The sequence below is a fragment of the Microcebus murinus genome, chromosome 5 (genome assembly GCF_040939455.1).
Source record: "Microcebus murinus isolate Inina chromosome 5, M.murinus_Inina_mat1.0, whole genome shotgun sequence".
Taxonomy (NCBI): domain Eukaryota; kingdom Metazoa; phylum Chordata; class Mammalia; order Primates; family Cheirogaleidae; genus Microcebus; species Microcebus murinus.
The window spans coordinates 66281162-66296410 of NC_134108.1; the positions used below are offsets into that span (position 1 = coordinate 66281162).

The 15249-nt window shown below is 39.1% G+C and overlaps 1 protein-coding gene across 1 annotated transcript in view; it reads left to right on the forward strand.

Annotated features, from left to right (window-relative positions):
• The window catches only part of RRAGD (Ras related GTP binding D), a 39473-nt gene that overhangs the window by 22545 nt on the left and 1679 nt on the right, over window positions 1-15249 (forward strand). Inside the window, exons 3-6 of the mRNA XM_012750934.3 lie at window positions 1865-2064; window positions 2870-2984; window positions 5632-5774; window positions 11333-11481. Coding sequence (XP_012606388.2) covers window positions 1865-2064; window positions 2870-2984; window positions 5632-5774; window positions 11333-11481 — 607 coding nt within the window. The remainder of the gene's footprint in view (window positions 1-1864; window positions 2065-2869; window positions 2985-5631; window positions 5775-11332; window positions 11482-15249) is intronic.

Sequence of the window (15249 nt, forward strand, 5' to 3'; positions counted from 1 at the left end):
ACTACGTAACATTCAACATAGGTGACATAATGTTGCATGAAAAAGGCAAACTATAATATACATGCAAGTTGGTATTTCTATAAATTTTTAAACAATATAAATGAATGCTGTGTGTTGTTTGGGGATATATATATGTATGTATGTAGTAATGTATGAAGGGATGAGTGAAAATAAACACTAAAGTCAGGATAAGGGTTGCCTCTGGAGGGTCGAGGGTAGAGAGATGGGCTGGGCTGGGAGGATGGGAAGAAACACAGAGGGCTTTGGTGTAAATGTTTTATTTCTTAAACAGAGAGATGGATACACAGGTGTTCATTATATAGGCGTGGGAAGGAAGAAAACAGTATTGTGGGCCGGGTACGGTGGCTCACACCTGTGATCCGAGCACTTTGGTAGGCTGAGGAGGGAGGATTGCTTGAGGCTGGTAGTTCAAAACTAGACTGAGCAACATAGTGAGTGAGACCCTGTCTCTAAAAAAATAAAATAAAATAGCATTGTGTTGTTTGGGGGCAAGTACCCCAGACCAGGGATCAGCAATCTTTTTTTTGTAAATGGCCAGAGAGTAAATATCTGAGGCTTTGCAAAACTGTACTGTTTCTGAGGAGTTTCCACAGAGGAAAACTGCTCAGCTCTGCCATTGTAGCAGGAGAGCAGCCTTAGACAATATGTAAGCAAAGAGCATGGCTGAGTTCCAATGTAACTTTAGAAAACAGGCAGTGGGCCAGTGGGCTGTGGTTTTTGGATTTCTGCTTTGGACCAGTGGTTCTTTTTTTTTTTTTTTTATTTCAGAATATTTACAGGGGTACGAATGTTTTGGCTATATGAATTGCTCTTACATAGTTTGAGTCAAAGCTATAAGTGTGCCCATTACCAGATGGTGTGCATTGTACCTGTTAGGTGTGATTTTACCCATTCCCCTACCACCTACTTGATTTATGTTGCTTTACTTCCATCTGTGCACATAAGTGTTGATCAATTAGTTCCAGTTTAATAGAGGGTACATGTGGTGTTTGTTTTTCCATTCTTGCAATATTTTACCTAGGATAATGGTTTCCAGTTCCATCCAGGTTGTTACAAAAGGTATTAGTTCACCATCTTTTTTTATGGCTGAGTAGTACTCCGTGGTATACACAGATCACATTTTATTAATCCACTCATGCATTGATGGGCACTCAGGTTGATTCCACGTCTTTGCAGTTGTGAATTGTGCTGCAATAAACATTCGAGTTCAAGTGTCTTTTTTATAAAATGTCTTTTTTTCCTTTGGGTAAATACCCAGTAGTGAGATTGCGGGATCAAATGGTAGGTCTACTTTCAGTTCCTTGAGGTGTCTCCATATTACTTTCCATAGAGGTTGTACTAGTTTGCTGTCCCACCAACAGTATATGAATGTTCCTTTTCCTCCACATCCATGCCAATATCTCAGACTAGTGGTTCTTAAAACTGTCCCCCCAGCTCCTTCCCCATCTTCCCTGTGACCTGTATCATGTCTCCATCTCTAATTGTTCATCACAGTTTACAAGAGACCAAAAAACTGGGAAACATAGTATTCCGGGCAAGATCTGACGTGGCATGGGGTCATTTTCTCCTCCTGAAACAATAGTACAACTCTGATCTTTCTGACTTTCATCAGTCTAAATCATAACTGCCTAAATCAGCTGCAATTTTTTAGCCTTTCTTTTTCTTCTGTTTGTTAACAAAAGTTAAGTTTCCAAACTTGGATTCTAAGAAGCCAGCTCTTTTTGAGGAGCCTTTGTAAAATATTTTGGGGAGTTACAGCCACATTGTTTCCAGATGAAGACTGTATGTGGAAGGTTCAGGAAGCAAAGCATGCTCTTCTCACAGGCATTGCCTTTGATCCTAGGACGATTACATGGAAGCCTTGGCCAGGCTGCACCTCACGGTGACCAGGGCCTACAAAGTGAATACCGACATCAACTTCGAGGTGTTTATCCATAAAGTGGATGGTCTGTCAGATGACCACAAAATTGAAACCCAAAGAGATATTCACCAGAGGGCAAACGACGACCTTGCAGATGCTGGATTAGAAAAAATTCACCTCAGGTGAGAAGAGAAACCCCTTAGGGATCTCAGTTAAGGATGGAAAATAGCAGGTTTGGGGTCCAGAGTCACCACAGGTGGCTTGGCATGAGCGCTGATATACCTTGTTTACCCTGTTTTATGCTGTAGACACTGGGATAGGATTTGGGGAACATGAGCTTTGCAAGTAAGTGCACATTCTAATCTTCAGTGAAAGCACTGTTTTTTAACAAATGGTCAAAGCTAAGGCTGCTCCTCCCCCCATATGAAAAACACATAACATAAAACCCATAAATATAATTCAGGAAGTTAATTGATGCAGAAGTTTACAGTTCTTGGTAAATATGATATTATCTATAATTATAAGTAAAGGAGTAGTCTGAAAACAATCCAAACAAATACAAATAATAACAACTTTACCTCATTTTTTCGTGGGGTAGTACATGCAGCATTCATTTTGCAAATTGGAAAATGAAAAAAAAATTAGATGCTTCAGTATCAATAATATAACAGTTATTAATTGGACAACCTAAGAGGCTTGCATAAGGATGATCTGATGTGGATTCTGGCAGACTGTCAGGAAGCTGGTATAGGCGCCTAGTGCTGTACTTCTAAACTTGCCAGTCAGCAGGTGAGAGTAGGCACAGTTCTGGCTTTTGGGAATGTGGGGAGGAGTGGCTCATTAAGATATACTCGTTTTTTCTTGAGGTCATTGTCAGTTCTGGGGGGGTTGGAATGTGTGTGCTAGAACTATAGATATAGAAGGCAGATTACTGGTCTATTCCTCAGTCAAAGGGAAAATGTGATGAAATGCTGTTTCCTCTTTCAGCTTTTATCTGACAAGCATATATGATCATTCAATATTTGAAGCTTTTAGTAAGGTGGTTCAGAAACTGATTCCACAGCTCCCAACTCTGGAGAATTTGCTAAACATCTTTATCTCAGTAAGTAAATAATATGCTTCTGTTTGAGTTACTTATAAAATTTGAAAATAGTATTGTAAGAGTGAAAAAGATCTTATTTCTGCTTGGCTCCCACAGTATTTCAAGGTCATTTAAGTATGACTTTTGAAGTTTATTCCTATATATTGTTTTACTTAATTATTTATTTTTAAGATAGGGTCTCACTGTGTTGCCTAGGCTACATTAAAACTCCTGGGCTCAAGCAGTCCTGCTTCAGCCTCCCGAGTTGCTGACCATAAGCACATACTACTCCTAGGATTGTTTTTGATCCTTTAAAATTTAACTTTCCACTCTGGGAGGCCAAGGTGGGCGGATTGCTCAAGGTCAGGAGTTCGAAACCAGCCTGAGCAAGAGCGAGACCCGATCTCTACTATAAATAAAAATAAATTGGCCGGGCGCGGTGGCTCACGCCTGTAATCCTAGCTCTCTGGGAGGCCGAGGCGGGCGGATCGCTCGAGGTCGGGAGTTCGAAACCAGCCTGAGCAAGAGCGAGACCCCGTCTCTACTATAAATAGAAAGAAACTAATTGGCCAACTAATATATATAGAAAAAATTAGCCGGGCATGGTGGCTCATGCCTGTAGTCCCAGCTACTTGGGAGGCTGAGACAGAAGGATCGCTTGAGCCCAGGAGTTTGAGGTTGCTGTGAGCTAGGCTGACGCCATGGCACTCACTCTAGCCTAGGCAACAAAGCAAGACTCTGTCTCAAAAAAAAAAACAAAAAAAAACAAAAAAAAAACAAAAAAAAAATAAATTAATTGGCCAACTAATATATAGAGAAAAAATTAGCCGGGCATGGTGGCGCATGCCTGTATTCCCAGCTGAGGCTGAGACAGGAGGATCACTTGAGCCCAGGAGTTTGAGGTTGCTGTGAGCTTAGGCTGATGCCATGGCACTCACTCCAGCCTGGGCAACAAAGTGAGACTCTGTCTCAAAAAAAAAAAAAAAAAAAATCAAAAAAAAAAATAACTTTCCAAATAGACTCCTGTACTTCACTGGTATAGTTGGAATGTTTATTCAAGTTTTAGGTAATCATTCAATATTAATAGAGCCTTACCAGTATAGGGAGCATAAAATTCAGTTTTGGTGATAAGATATATACTGTTGAATGAACAGGTTTTTTTTTGTTTTTTGTTTTTTGGTTTTTTTTGGAGACAGCAACTCATTCTGTTGCCCAGGCTAGAATGAAGTGTTGTCATCGTAGCTCACTACAACCTCAAACTCCTTAGCTCAGCTGGGGAGTTCTGGAGTTGCTGGGGCTACTTAGCAGCCACCATGCCTGGCTAATTTTTCTATTTTTAGTAGAGACAGGGTCTCGCTCTTGCTCAGGCTGGTCTCCAACTCCTGACCTCAAGCAGTTCTTTCACCTGGGACTCCCAGAGTGCTAGGATTACAGACACAAGCCACTGCACTGGTGTTGGATAGCTTTTTGTATGTTTCACACTTTGTTAATGATACACTGAATGAGTCCTATAAACCACCTATCTATCCCAGGAAGGCTCCGCAGAGTTGAACTGAGCCAGACCTGTTGGTTGTACTCAGATTTATTCTACTACTACACAATTTTCATGACTTTGTTTATTTAGATTATCAGAATTTATTTTTTAATTTACAGTCAGTAAAATTAGTGTTTTTACTTGGCCTTTTCCTAACTGCAGGTATGTCTGTAAGAGTTAGAAAGTACTACACAATTTGGTTACCCAAAATAAATAAGATGGGGTAATTGGGATAATTCTGCTTTTCATTTCTTAATGCAAGTCTATTATAAAGAAGTTTATGACAATGAAGTTTATTTATTTATTTATTTTGAGACAGAGTCTCACTTTGTTGCCCAGGCTAGAGTGAGTGCCGTGGCCTCAGCCTAGCTCACAGCAACCTCAAACTCCTGGGCTCAAGCAATCCTGCTGCCTCAGCCTCCCGAATAGCTGGGACTATAGGCATGTGCCACTATGCCCGTCTAATTTTTTCTCTATATATTAGTTGGCCAATTAATTTCTTTCTATTTATAGTAGAGATGGGGTCTTGCTCTTGCTCAGGCTGGTTTCAAACTCCTGACCTGGAGCAATCCGCCCGCCTCAGCCTCCCAGAGTGCTCGCATTACAGGCATGAGCCACCGTGCCTGGCCGACAATGAAGTTTAAATCGTAATAAAATGCTGCAACTTAAGTTTTTTTTTTTTTTGAGACAGAGTCTCACTTTGTTGCCCAGGCTAGAGTGAGTGCCGTGGCCTTAGCCTAGCTCACAGCAACCTCAAACTCCTGGGCTCGAGCGATCCTTCTGCCTCAGCCTCCCGAGTAGCTGGGACTACAGGCATGCGCCACCATGCCCGGCTAATTTTTTTTTTTTTATATATATATCAGTTGGCCAATTAATTTCTTTCTATTTATAGTAGAGACGGGGTCTTGCTCTTGCTCAGGCTGGTTTTGAACTCCTGACCTTGAGCAATCCGCCCGTCTCGGCCTCCCAAGAGCTAGGATTACAGGCGTGAGCCACCGCACCCGGCCCTGCAACTTAAGTTTTTATTAATTGTTGTTCATTCATATTTTACATTGAGGATGGCATATGATTTTATGTAATAATAATGTCTGAAATGAGCTGTCACTTTAAGGCATCATTTTCTTTTTGTTTCAGAATTCTGGAATTGAAAAGGCATTTCTATTTGATGTGGTCAGTAAAATTTATATTGCAACTGATAGTACTCCAGTGGATATGCAAACTTATGAGCTCTGCTGTGATATGATAGATGTGGTTATCGACATCTCTTGTATTTATGGGTAAGTAAAACATTCTTTTTTTTTTTTTTTGAGACAGAGTCTTGCTTAATTGCCCTCGCTTAATTGCCCAGGCTAGAGTGAGTGCCATGGCGTCAGCCTTACTCACAGCAACCTCAAACTCCTGGGCTCAAGCGATCCTTCTGCCTCAGCCTCCCCAGTAGCTGGGACTACAGGCATGTGCCACCATGCCCGGCTAATTTTTTCTATATATATCAGATGGCCAATTAATTTCTTTCTATTTATAGTAGAGACGAGGTCTCACTCTTGCTCAGGGTGGTTTCGAACTCCTGACATCGAGCAATCCACCCACCTTGGCCTTCCAGAGTGCTAGGATTACAGGCGTCACCGTTTTTTTTGTTTTTTGTTTGTTTGTTTGTTTGTTTTTTGAGACAGGGTCTTAACTTTGTTGCCCAGGCTGCAGTGGTACTAACATAACTCTCTGTAACCTCAATCTCCTGGACTCACATGATCCTCCAACTTTGGCCTCCCAAGTACCTGGGACTACAGGCACACGCCACCACATCTGGATAATTTTTTATTTTTTTGTAGAGACAGGTTCTCGCTATGTTGCCTGGACTAGTCTTGAACTCCTGGCCTCAATCAATGTTCCCACCTTGGCATCCCAAAGTGCTGGGATTACATGCGTGAGCTACTGGTCCCAGTAGTACAACATTCTCAAAGGCTGAAATCAAGCCATTCTTTTCCTTCATAATTTTTTCGGCATTTTGCATTTACTTATTTGACTTTTAAAATCACTAAGATCTACAAATAAATATATCATTTAGTATGCAATAATAACAATTATTGAGCAAATGCCTGGCATTATTTTAATAATCTTATTGCCTGTATCATATAATTAAATTCTCAACTATTCCATGAGGCAGGAGCTACAGTTGACCCTTGAACAAAGTAGGGGTTAGGGTTATCAACTCTCTGTGCTGTTGAAAAGCTGCATATAACTTTTGACTCTCCGAAAATGTAACTTCTAATAACTTACTGTTGACTAGAAGCCTTACTGAGAGCATGGAACAGTTGATTAATAAATATTTTTTATGTTATTTGTATTATGTACTGTATTCTTGCAATAAAGTAGTCTAGAGAAAAGAAAATATTAAGAAAATCATAAGAAAGAGAAAATATATTTCCTGTTCATTAAGTGGAGATGGATCATCACAAAGGTCTTTCATGCCTGTCGTCTTCACACTGAATAGGCTGAGGAAGAGGAAGGGTTGGTTTTCCTGTCTCAGGAATGGCAGAGACAGAAGGCAATCTGCGTATAGGTGGACCCTTGTAGTTTAAACCCCTTCTGTTCAAGGGTCAATTGGACTGTGCTCACTTTACAAATGGGCAAACTAAGGTTCAGAGTGGTTAAGTTTCTAACCCCCTCCCATACTGTCAATAAGGAACAGTACTAGAATTCAAACCCAGGTCTAACTGATTCCTGATCCTCTGCTGAAAAACCGGTCAACATATCAGTATGTTTTATATACTTGGGAGAGACTGATAATTTCTTGAACTCTAAATAAATATCTCATACTAACAACATTTCTATTTCCCTCTTTGTTATGGGAAATAACTGCTGTTTTTAAAAAATATATTATTGCTTGTCTTATGGACAACAGAGAGTTATAAAACTAAGCAAACAATATTATGTGCTAATTATTACTTATCATTATAGTATTATATTCTTAGAAAACACAACTTCCTGTTTACTTAATATAATATAAAATAAACAAGGAATGGGGAGAGGTGATTATGCCAGGCAAACAAATCTACAGAATTATAAATTTGCTGAATGGGTGTCGTACAAAGTGAATGGGTGTGAACTAGTTTGTCTCTCTTAGGAAGATGTCAAGCTGTTGCTGTCTGTTTATATTGTATATTACACCCTCATCCATTCTTTGATGAGGTAAAGCTTTTGTTCAGCTTCCTCTTTACTCACTGCCTGTCACTTGCTTCACGCGGCTTGACTCTCTCCATCCTGTGTCAGCTTCTGTGAGAGTTTTGGTCTCACCCTTTCTCTCTTCTGTCTGAAAGTCCTTGTCCCTCTCAGTTCAGATTCTCTGTGTTAACTGTTACACACACACACACACTCCCTTCCATTATGAAACAGGGAAAGTAACACCTCCTAAGATTGTAGTGAGGATGAATATCATTAGGCTCATAATGTGCCTTCACCTGGTAGACCCTGGATAAATGTAGCTGTCATAATTTATTATTATTGTTATTATTAAACACTGCCATCTGGCTTTAGAAATAGACCTTATTGACCAAGATTACTGCCCTACAGTATTCTATTATTTTGAAACCATAAGTGGATGACCTTGAAATAGGCATGGAAGCTGAATGTGTGCTGATTACAGTCTAGATTGCTGCGGTAATCAAGTACAATGAGCAACACAATTAATCTGGCACATATTTAACGATATGCATGATCATTATTGTGCCATATGGTAATTAGATGTAAGTGGTAAGTTGTTCATGTAAATGATGTTAATCAGAGTTACTTTCACCCAGCTAAAACAAACATGGGGCTAGGGGAGAGGAGGGGAGGGAGGAGGAAGCTGGGCTTTGCCGGCAGATTGTTTTTCTGTGGTGGAGTGCAGTGTTCAGGAGAACCCACAGGATTCAGTCAGAACCAGTCTGGGTCACACATGGTTTGCGGGCTCTGGGGTTTCTTGAGATTGTTTGCTGGAGCAGTGGCAGGAGGTGGGGCGGGGAGGTATGTGGAGCCTGGGGACCTCTTAGGTAGGGAGGGTGCAGGTGGCCCTGTAACCAGAGGTCTCACTGCCCTCTCCCAGCTGCCCGGTGGAGACCAGCACAAGCAGGTGACCTGATGTCTCAGGAATCTCTTAGCTGAGGTTCTGCCCTCCTGCCCTCTGGCAGCTCTTCACGCACACCACCCTCCCCCCAACACACACTTTAAAATATGTTCCCTCTTGTGTTTTCATTACTTAAAGATGAAAACTTGAGTAGTAGAACATAGTTTTTTACAGTTGCAAAACTACACCAATTTCTACTCGTAATTTTTTTTTGTGTGTGGGGGGTCTTTTTTGTTTTTCTGATATTTTTGTTCACTTTTTTCTGGTTGTGAAAGTAATTCATTTTCATTGTAGAAAATACATATAAGTATAAAGAAAATTAAAATAGCTCATAATCTCACTACCTTAGAGACAGTCACTATTAACATTTTTATATATTTTATTTTCATTTCTATGTGTAATTTTTAGGATAATGAAATCACTTTATATATAATTTTATATCCTGCTTTTTTCTTTTAACATTATCACCTAAGAATTTTCCTGTGTTATTAAATGCTGTTAATAAACACAGTGTTTAGTATCTACATAGTATTATCTTTACTTGGAAATGTTAAAGGCATTTTCTTCATTGGGTGGAAAATTTTAAATGTTTTAGTTTATTGTTCTCAGACTATTTATTACTTTATAAGCAGGAGAAATTCAGTCTTTAAAAACAGGCCGGGGGTGGTGGCTCACGCCTGTAATTCTAGCACTCTGGGAGGCCGAGGTGGGCGGATTGCTTGAGGTCAGGAGTTCGAAACCAACCTGAGCAAGAGCTAGACCCCGTCTCTACTATAAATACAAAGAAATTAATTGGCCAACTGATACATATAGAAAAAATTAGCCGGGCATGGTGGCACATGTCTGTAGTCCCAGCTACTCGGGAGGCTGAGGCAGAGGGATTGCTTGAGCCCAGGAGATTGAGATTGCTGTGAACTAGGCTGACGCCACGGCACTCACTCTAGCCTGGGCAACAAAGCGAGACTCTGTCTAAAAAAAAAAAAAAAAAAAAAAAAAATCTAAAAACAGTACAATGAAAGTTAAGAATCCTGTCAAATCATCTTTAACATTTGAGGTCCAAGATTTAAAAGTTTTTGTTTCATGTTTTGGTAGGTTATAGTGAGTTGAAGCCTTTTTTTTTTAAGAAAGTAACTTCTACAATTTACTTTTAAGTAGTCATGCATATATATGGCAGTTTAAAATACTCTCAAAACTAAAAACCTATATTTCCCTTAAAATACCCTAAAATTCAGGCTTTTCATTAAATCTGGTGTGTCACCCTATCCCTTGTATATTTATGAGATTAAAGCATTAACTTTGAAATTAGATCTAGATTTGAGGTCCTGACTCCATCCCTGTCATCACCTTTGAACAAGTTATCTTACTTGTGCCCAGCCTCAGTTTCCTCAATACCTAGCTTAGAGGATTCTTATGGCAGACGGTGGGTAATGCATGGTAAGAACTAAGAATGGTGCATGTCACATAGTAAATGCCTAATAAATGCTAGCTCTTACGTGAAAATAATGAGGTTTAGCACAATTCCAATTAAGTCAAATTTCTGGCCAATTAGTCATAAATTTAGGGAGTAAAAATAAATCAAAATTTATGTACAGTTTCAGATAAGGGGAGAAGGTATAGGGAAATGATTTCTGGCTATGAGGAACAGATTCATAATTCTTTCATTACACGATGTCTTCAGAGAGTCTAGTTTTGATCACTAAAGCCATAGTAATAGCAATTACCATATGTATGTTCTCCATATTATGTTAGTGCTATGTATGCATTTTATTTCATTTAATCTTCATTAGGAAACTTTGAAGTAATTACTGTTAGTATACAGGTGAGGAAATTGAGGCTCAAAGAAGTTACTCAACTGGGCCAACCTCATGTAGTAAATAAGAGCTGAGATTCAAACCTAAATCATTTATACTTTTCTTAAGTAGACCAACATATTAACTATTTTGAAAAATTTCAAACATACAGAAAATGTGCAAGAGTGGTACAGTGAACTCTTATATACCCTTCCTTGGGATCCACCAATTTTACCAGTTTGCTGTATTTGCTGTTATCTCTCTTTTTCAAATACATACTGTTTATCTCTTTGTTTTTAGTGACCTATTAGAGAGTAAGTTGTGGACAACATGATGCTTTGATCCTAACTACTTCAGCGTGTATCTGTTAAGAACAAGAACATTCTTTTATAGGACCACAGTTTAATTACCAAATCTACCATGGCTAAATTATCACCTACTGTATGGACTATATTCAGATTTTACCAATAGTCATAATTGTATCTTTTACAGAAGTTTTTTCTCTGATCCAGGGTCCAATCCAGCATTTGGTCTCATGTCTCTTTAGACTCCTTTAATTTGCAGTAGTTTTTCAGCCTTCTTGGTCTTTCATCAGACCATGCTTTTGACAGCCTGGCTATTCTGTCATGAGAAAACAGGAAGTCCTTGGCCAAGGACAGGAGAAGAGCTTACCTCCATCCCTCACCTTTCTTCCCAGGTCCCTGGAAAGTTGTCCACCTGCTGCAACAAGCACTCACTGTGTCAGGAGGAGAGTGACTGTCATGGACTGTGTATGTTCTTATGACTGTGTGTTTCTGAGATCTTTTGTTGAAAGGCACTGCAAGTGTAAAGGACTTACTATGATTATCATTTTGTGTGTGTTAAAAAGCTGGTCTCCTGTCATTGGCTTACAATTTGTAGTTCTTTCTCAATGGTCAAATACATTTTGGTTTCTGTCCCCATTTAGTCTCAAAGAAGATGGAGCAGGAACCCCCTACGACAAGGAATCAACAGCCATTATAAAGCTGAATAATACAACAGTTCTTTATTTAAAAGAGGTGACAAAGTTCCTGGCTCTCGTTTGCTTTGTCAGAGAGGAAAGCTTTGAAAGAAAAGGTAATATTTCGGTATGATTTAAAAGAAGCGTTTCAATTCAGACTGATACTGCATTTATTGTTTGTTGAATGTGAGTGGACAGCAGCATGTCCCTTGAAACTTGAGTATGTTAGTCACAGGCCCCCTTGGCTGGCAGCCGGAGGTAGGCTAGAGGTGACTTCTGGGTCAGTGAGTCAGCCTGCCCTCTAGTGGTGCAGCTGTGACTACAATGTGGTGGAACTGGAACCCCATGAGCCTTCCAGGGGCCTTAGCTTCTCTGTCAGTGAAGCTGGCTGGCGCATGGCATCATTGCCAGCTGTGAAGTCTCTAACCAGGGAGAGTCTCCCCAGACTACATGGAAGGCAGGGGCCCCACCCCACATGGTCCACACCTCTAGAAGGTCTTAGGTGACCACGTGACCATTTGTTCTCCTCAAAGCTAGATGGTATTTGACTTCTTTTCAGCCTTCATGTACTTGTAAGTCTTTAAAACACAGGGATGGTATCATGATTCTGAAAAGAGAAGACATAAAGATACTTAATAACTTCACCAGGTATCTTTTTAGGACCAAATTCAGTTTTATTTTGAAATAAAAGCAACTAACCTCATCCCTCTCTGCCCCCCACTATCTAAACTGGGATATTGACCAGCTTACTGATGTGGCTGAGGATTTTTGTTAGGAATTAGTTGTATGGTTTACTAATATGTTGGGGGGAAAATGCCTGAAAAAGTGGCATTAGTAACATTTACTGACATAGCCTTTTTTCTCTAATACATGTTAATTATAAAGATGCTTTGAAAATTTAGGAAAGTATAAACATCCGATGTTAACTGAGATTTTCTTCCTCGTTCCCTCCTTCTTTCCTTTCTTGTCTCCCTTCATCCCTTTTTTCTTCCCTCAAAACTGGGGCCGTATTATCGATATAGTTTTATATCCTGTTGTTTTGTCTTATTTATATCATGAGATTTTCCTAATTCATTGGCCATAATTTAGATTTTGTTTCTTTTTATCACAAAATTAATGGATTAGTTTAGAAAATTTAGAAAAGCAAAAAATAATATTTATTGATAAGCTTTACTCAGATACTCTTAACAATTCCTGAATAATTTCCCAGCCTTTTTCCTGCATGTATATACATACTTTTTAAAAAAACTATAACATTATATGGTAAATACTACTTTATAACCTTAAATTATTACAGATATCTTTCCAGATCACCGTCTTTTTTTAACCACATCATTGTAATACTGTGTTTGATTCTTTTTTTAGACATTTATATTGTTTCTAAATTTTGATGTTACAAATAATACTATGATGAACTTTGCAGTAAATATTTGTGTGCAGCTTTGGTTATTTCCTCAGGAAAAATTCAAGTGGAATTACTTAGATCAAAAGGATTGGCACATTTGGGTGACTTTTAGTGCATATTACCAAAATATCCTTCAGAAAGATTTTTTTTGAGTTTGTGCTACAAAGAGAATGAGTGTGTTCATTTTGCTGTATTCTTGTCAATACTGGGTATTAGTGTTTTATTTTATTTTATTTATTTTTTTGAGTCAGAGTCTTGCTCTGTAACCCTAGGTAGAGTGCTGTGGCATCAGCCTAGCTCACAGGAACTTCAAACTCCTGGCCTCAAGCGATCCTCCTGGCTCAGCCTCCCGGCTCAGCCTCCCAAGTAGCTGGGACTACAGGCGTGTACCAACATGCCCGGCTAATTTTTCTGTTTCACAGTCATAGAATCTTGCTCAGGCTGGTATCGAACTCCTGAGCTCAAACAATCCCCCAACCTCGGCCTCCCAGAGTGCTAGGATTACAGGCATGAGCAACTGCACCCAGTCAGTTTCATTTTCATTTTACAGATGATTTTACTCAGGTCTAAAAAATATAAGTGACTTTGTCTCAAGATCACACCCCCAGTTTATGGCAGTCAGATTTAAAGATTGCTGAGCTTCTCTCTATGTTGAGCCAGCTGTGGTGTGTATGTGTGTGTGTGTGTGTGTAACCATTAGCACATATTTCCTTGGTTAAAGATATTTCCCACATTTATTGGTGATCAATATTTCACGTTGATTTGGGAAGCTAAGGAAAATTAAAGTAATACAACTACAGCTCCAAAACCATTTAGGATGGCAGCAGGTCCTTAAATTGAGGGAACGTTGGGGTCAATGTGGAGAGTTTATTTTGAACTGATTTTAAGCTTAACAGAAAAGTTGCAAAAACAGTACATAGTTTTCATATATTCCTCATCCAGCTTCCCATATTAACACCTTACACACTATAGTTCAGTTATCAAAACCAGGTAAAATAGTATTAAACTACAGACCTTATTCATATTTCACCAGTTTTCCCACAAATGCTCTTTTTCCATCCCAGGATCCCCGACTTGATTTAGTTTTTATTTCTCCTAGTCTCCTCCAGTCTGTGACAGTTTTATCTGTCGTGTCCTTGACACTTTTGAAGAATACTGATTGATTATTTTGTAGAATGTCACTCAAATTGAGTTTGTCTGATGTTTTCACGCAGTTGGAATGAGATTGTGCACTTTGGCAGGAATACCACAGAGAAATGATACTGAGTCCTTCTCAGTGCTCATAAGAACTGGTTCATTGATATGTCTCATTAGCAGGGATGCTAACCTTGATCTAATTTAAGGTGGTATCTCTGGGTTTTTCTACTGTAAAGTTCCTACAGTTAATAAATACTTTCAAACTGTGCAATTCCCGTTTCTCCTAAAACTGTTGCCCACTAATTTTTAACATTCACCTATGGGAGTTATGGAACTAAATTTAAGCAGGAATTTATCATGTGGATCTTTGGTAAATTATTCCTAAACTACCTAGGTGGGATTATCTCAGAGGATAGGCAGATTTTGTAGAATTTTAAACTAACTAGAAACCTAGGTATTAGTTTTAATGTTCTAACTAACAAATGTAAGCAAATAGGCGGACTTCATGTTTAATCTCATCTTGTTTAACTTGTGTGCTTTTTAGGGTAACCAGCCATCTCCGTTTGCATGGGCTTGAGGAGGGTCCTGGGATAGGATACCTTCAGTGTTAAAACTGAGAAAGTCCCAGGGAAATGGATGAGTTGATCACCCCAGCTGTCACGTAGTTCTCTTTAAAGAAAGCTTAGTGCTTATAAATGCATGGAGTAGTTTGATTTGTTTGTTGGTGCTTTACTCTCAAGTGTTATTCAGTCCTGTTGGTGCTGATAATCTGCATTTGATTATCTTTTCTTCATGTTGGTTTCCTTCTGAGTTTTTATTAATGCTCCCCAGGACTGCATTTTCAGAAAAGAGAGGACTGAAATCAGATGCACATTATAGGCACCTCAGGAAGGAGAGTGGTTAAAAAAGGCTGATATCTGTGCTGCCTCCAAACATTAGAATAGAATTCATGGAAGATGGGCCTGGAAATAATTTGTTAATTTCTTAAAAATGACCTGGGTTGTTTTTAATGTGGAGCTAGGATTGAGGACCTCTAAACCAGAGAACAGTGTGGGATCGTATTAACTGTGGGGTTGGGGATGAAGATAATATGTCTGTTTTGTTTGTGTCTCTGTCCTTGTATTCTCAACTGCCTTTAATGAAAGGGTTGAAATAGCAAACACTTCTGAAGGTTTACTTCCTTTAAAAACCTCAGTTGTGAACTTTGCTTTTTTTACATTTAAAACCCAAACACAGCAAAATCACTGTTAAATTTTCAAATGCACAAAGATATAAGTAAGTTAAGATTTGTCAAGAACTATCAATAGGATGTCTCTCCCCAGTTGAGGTGTTTTTTTTGGAG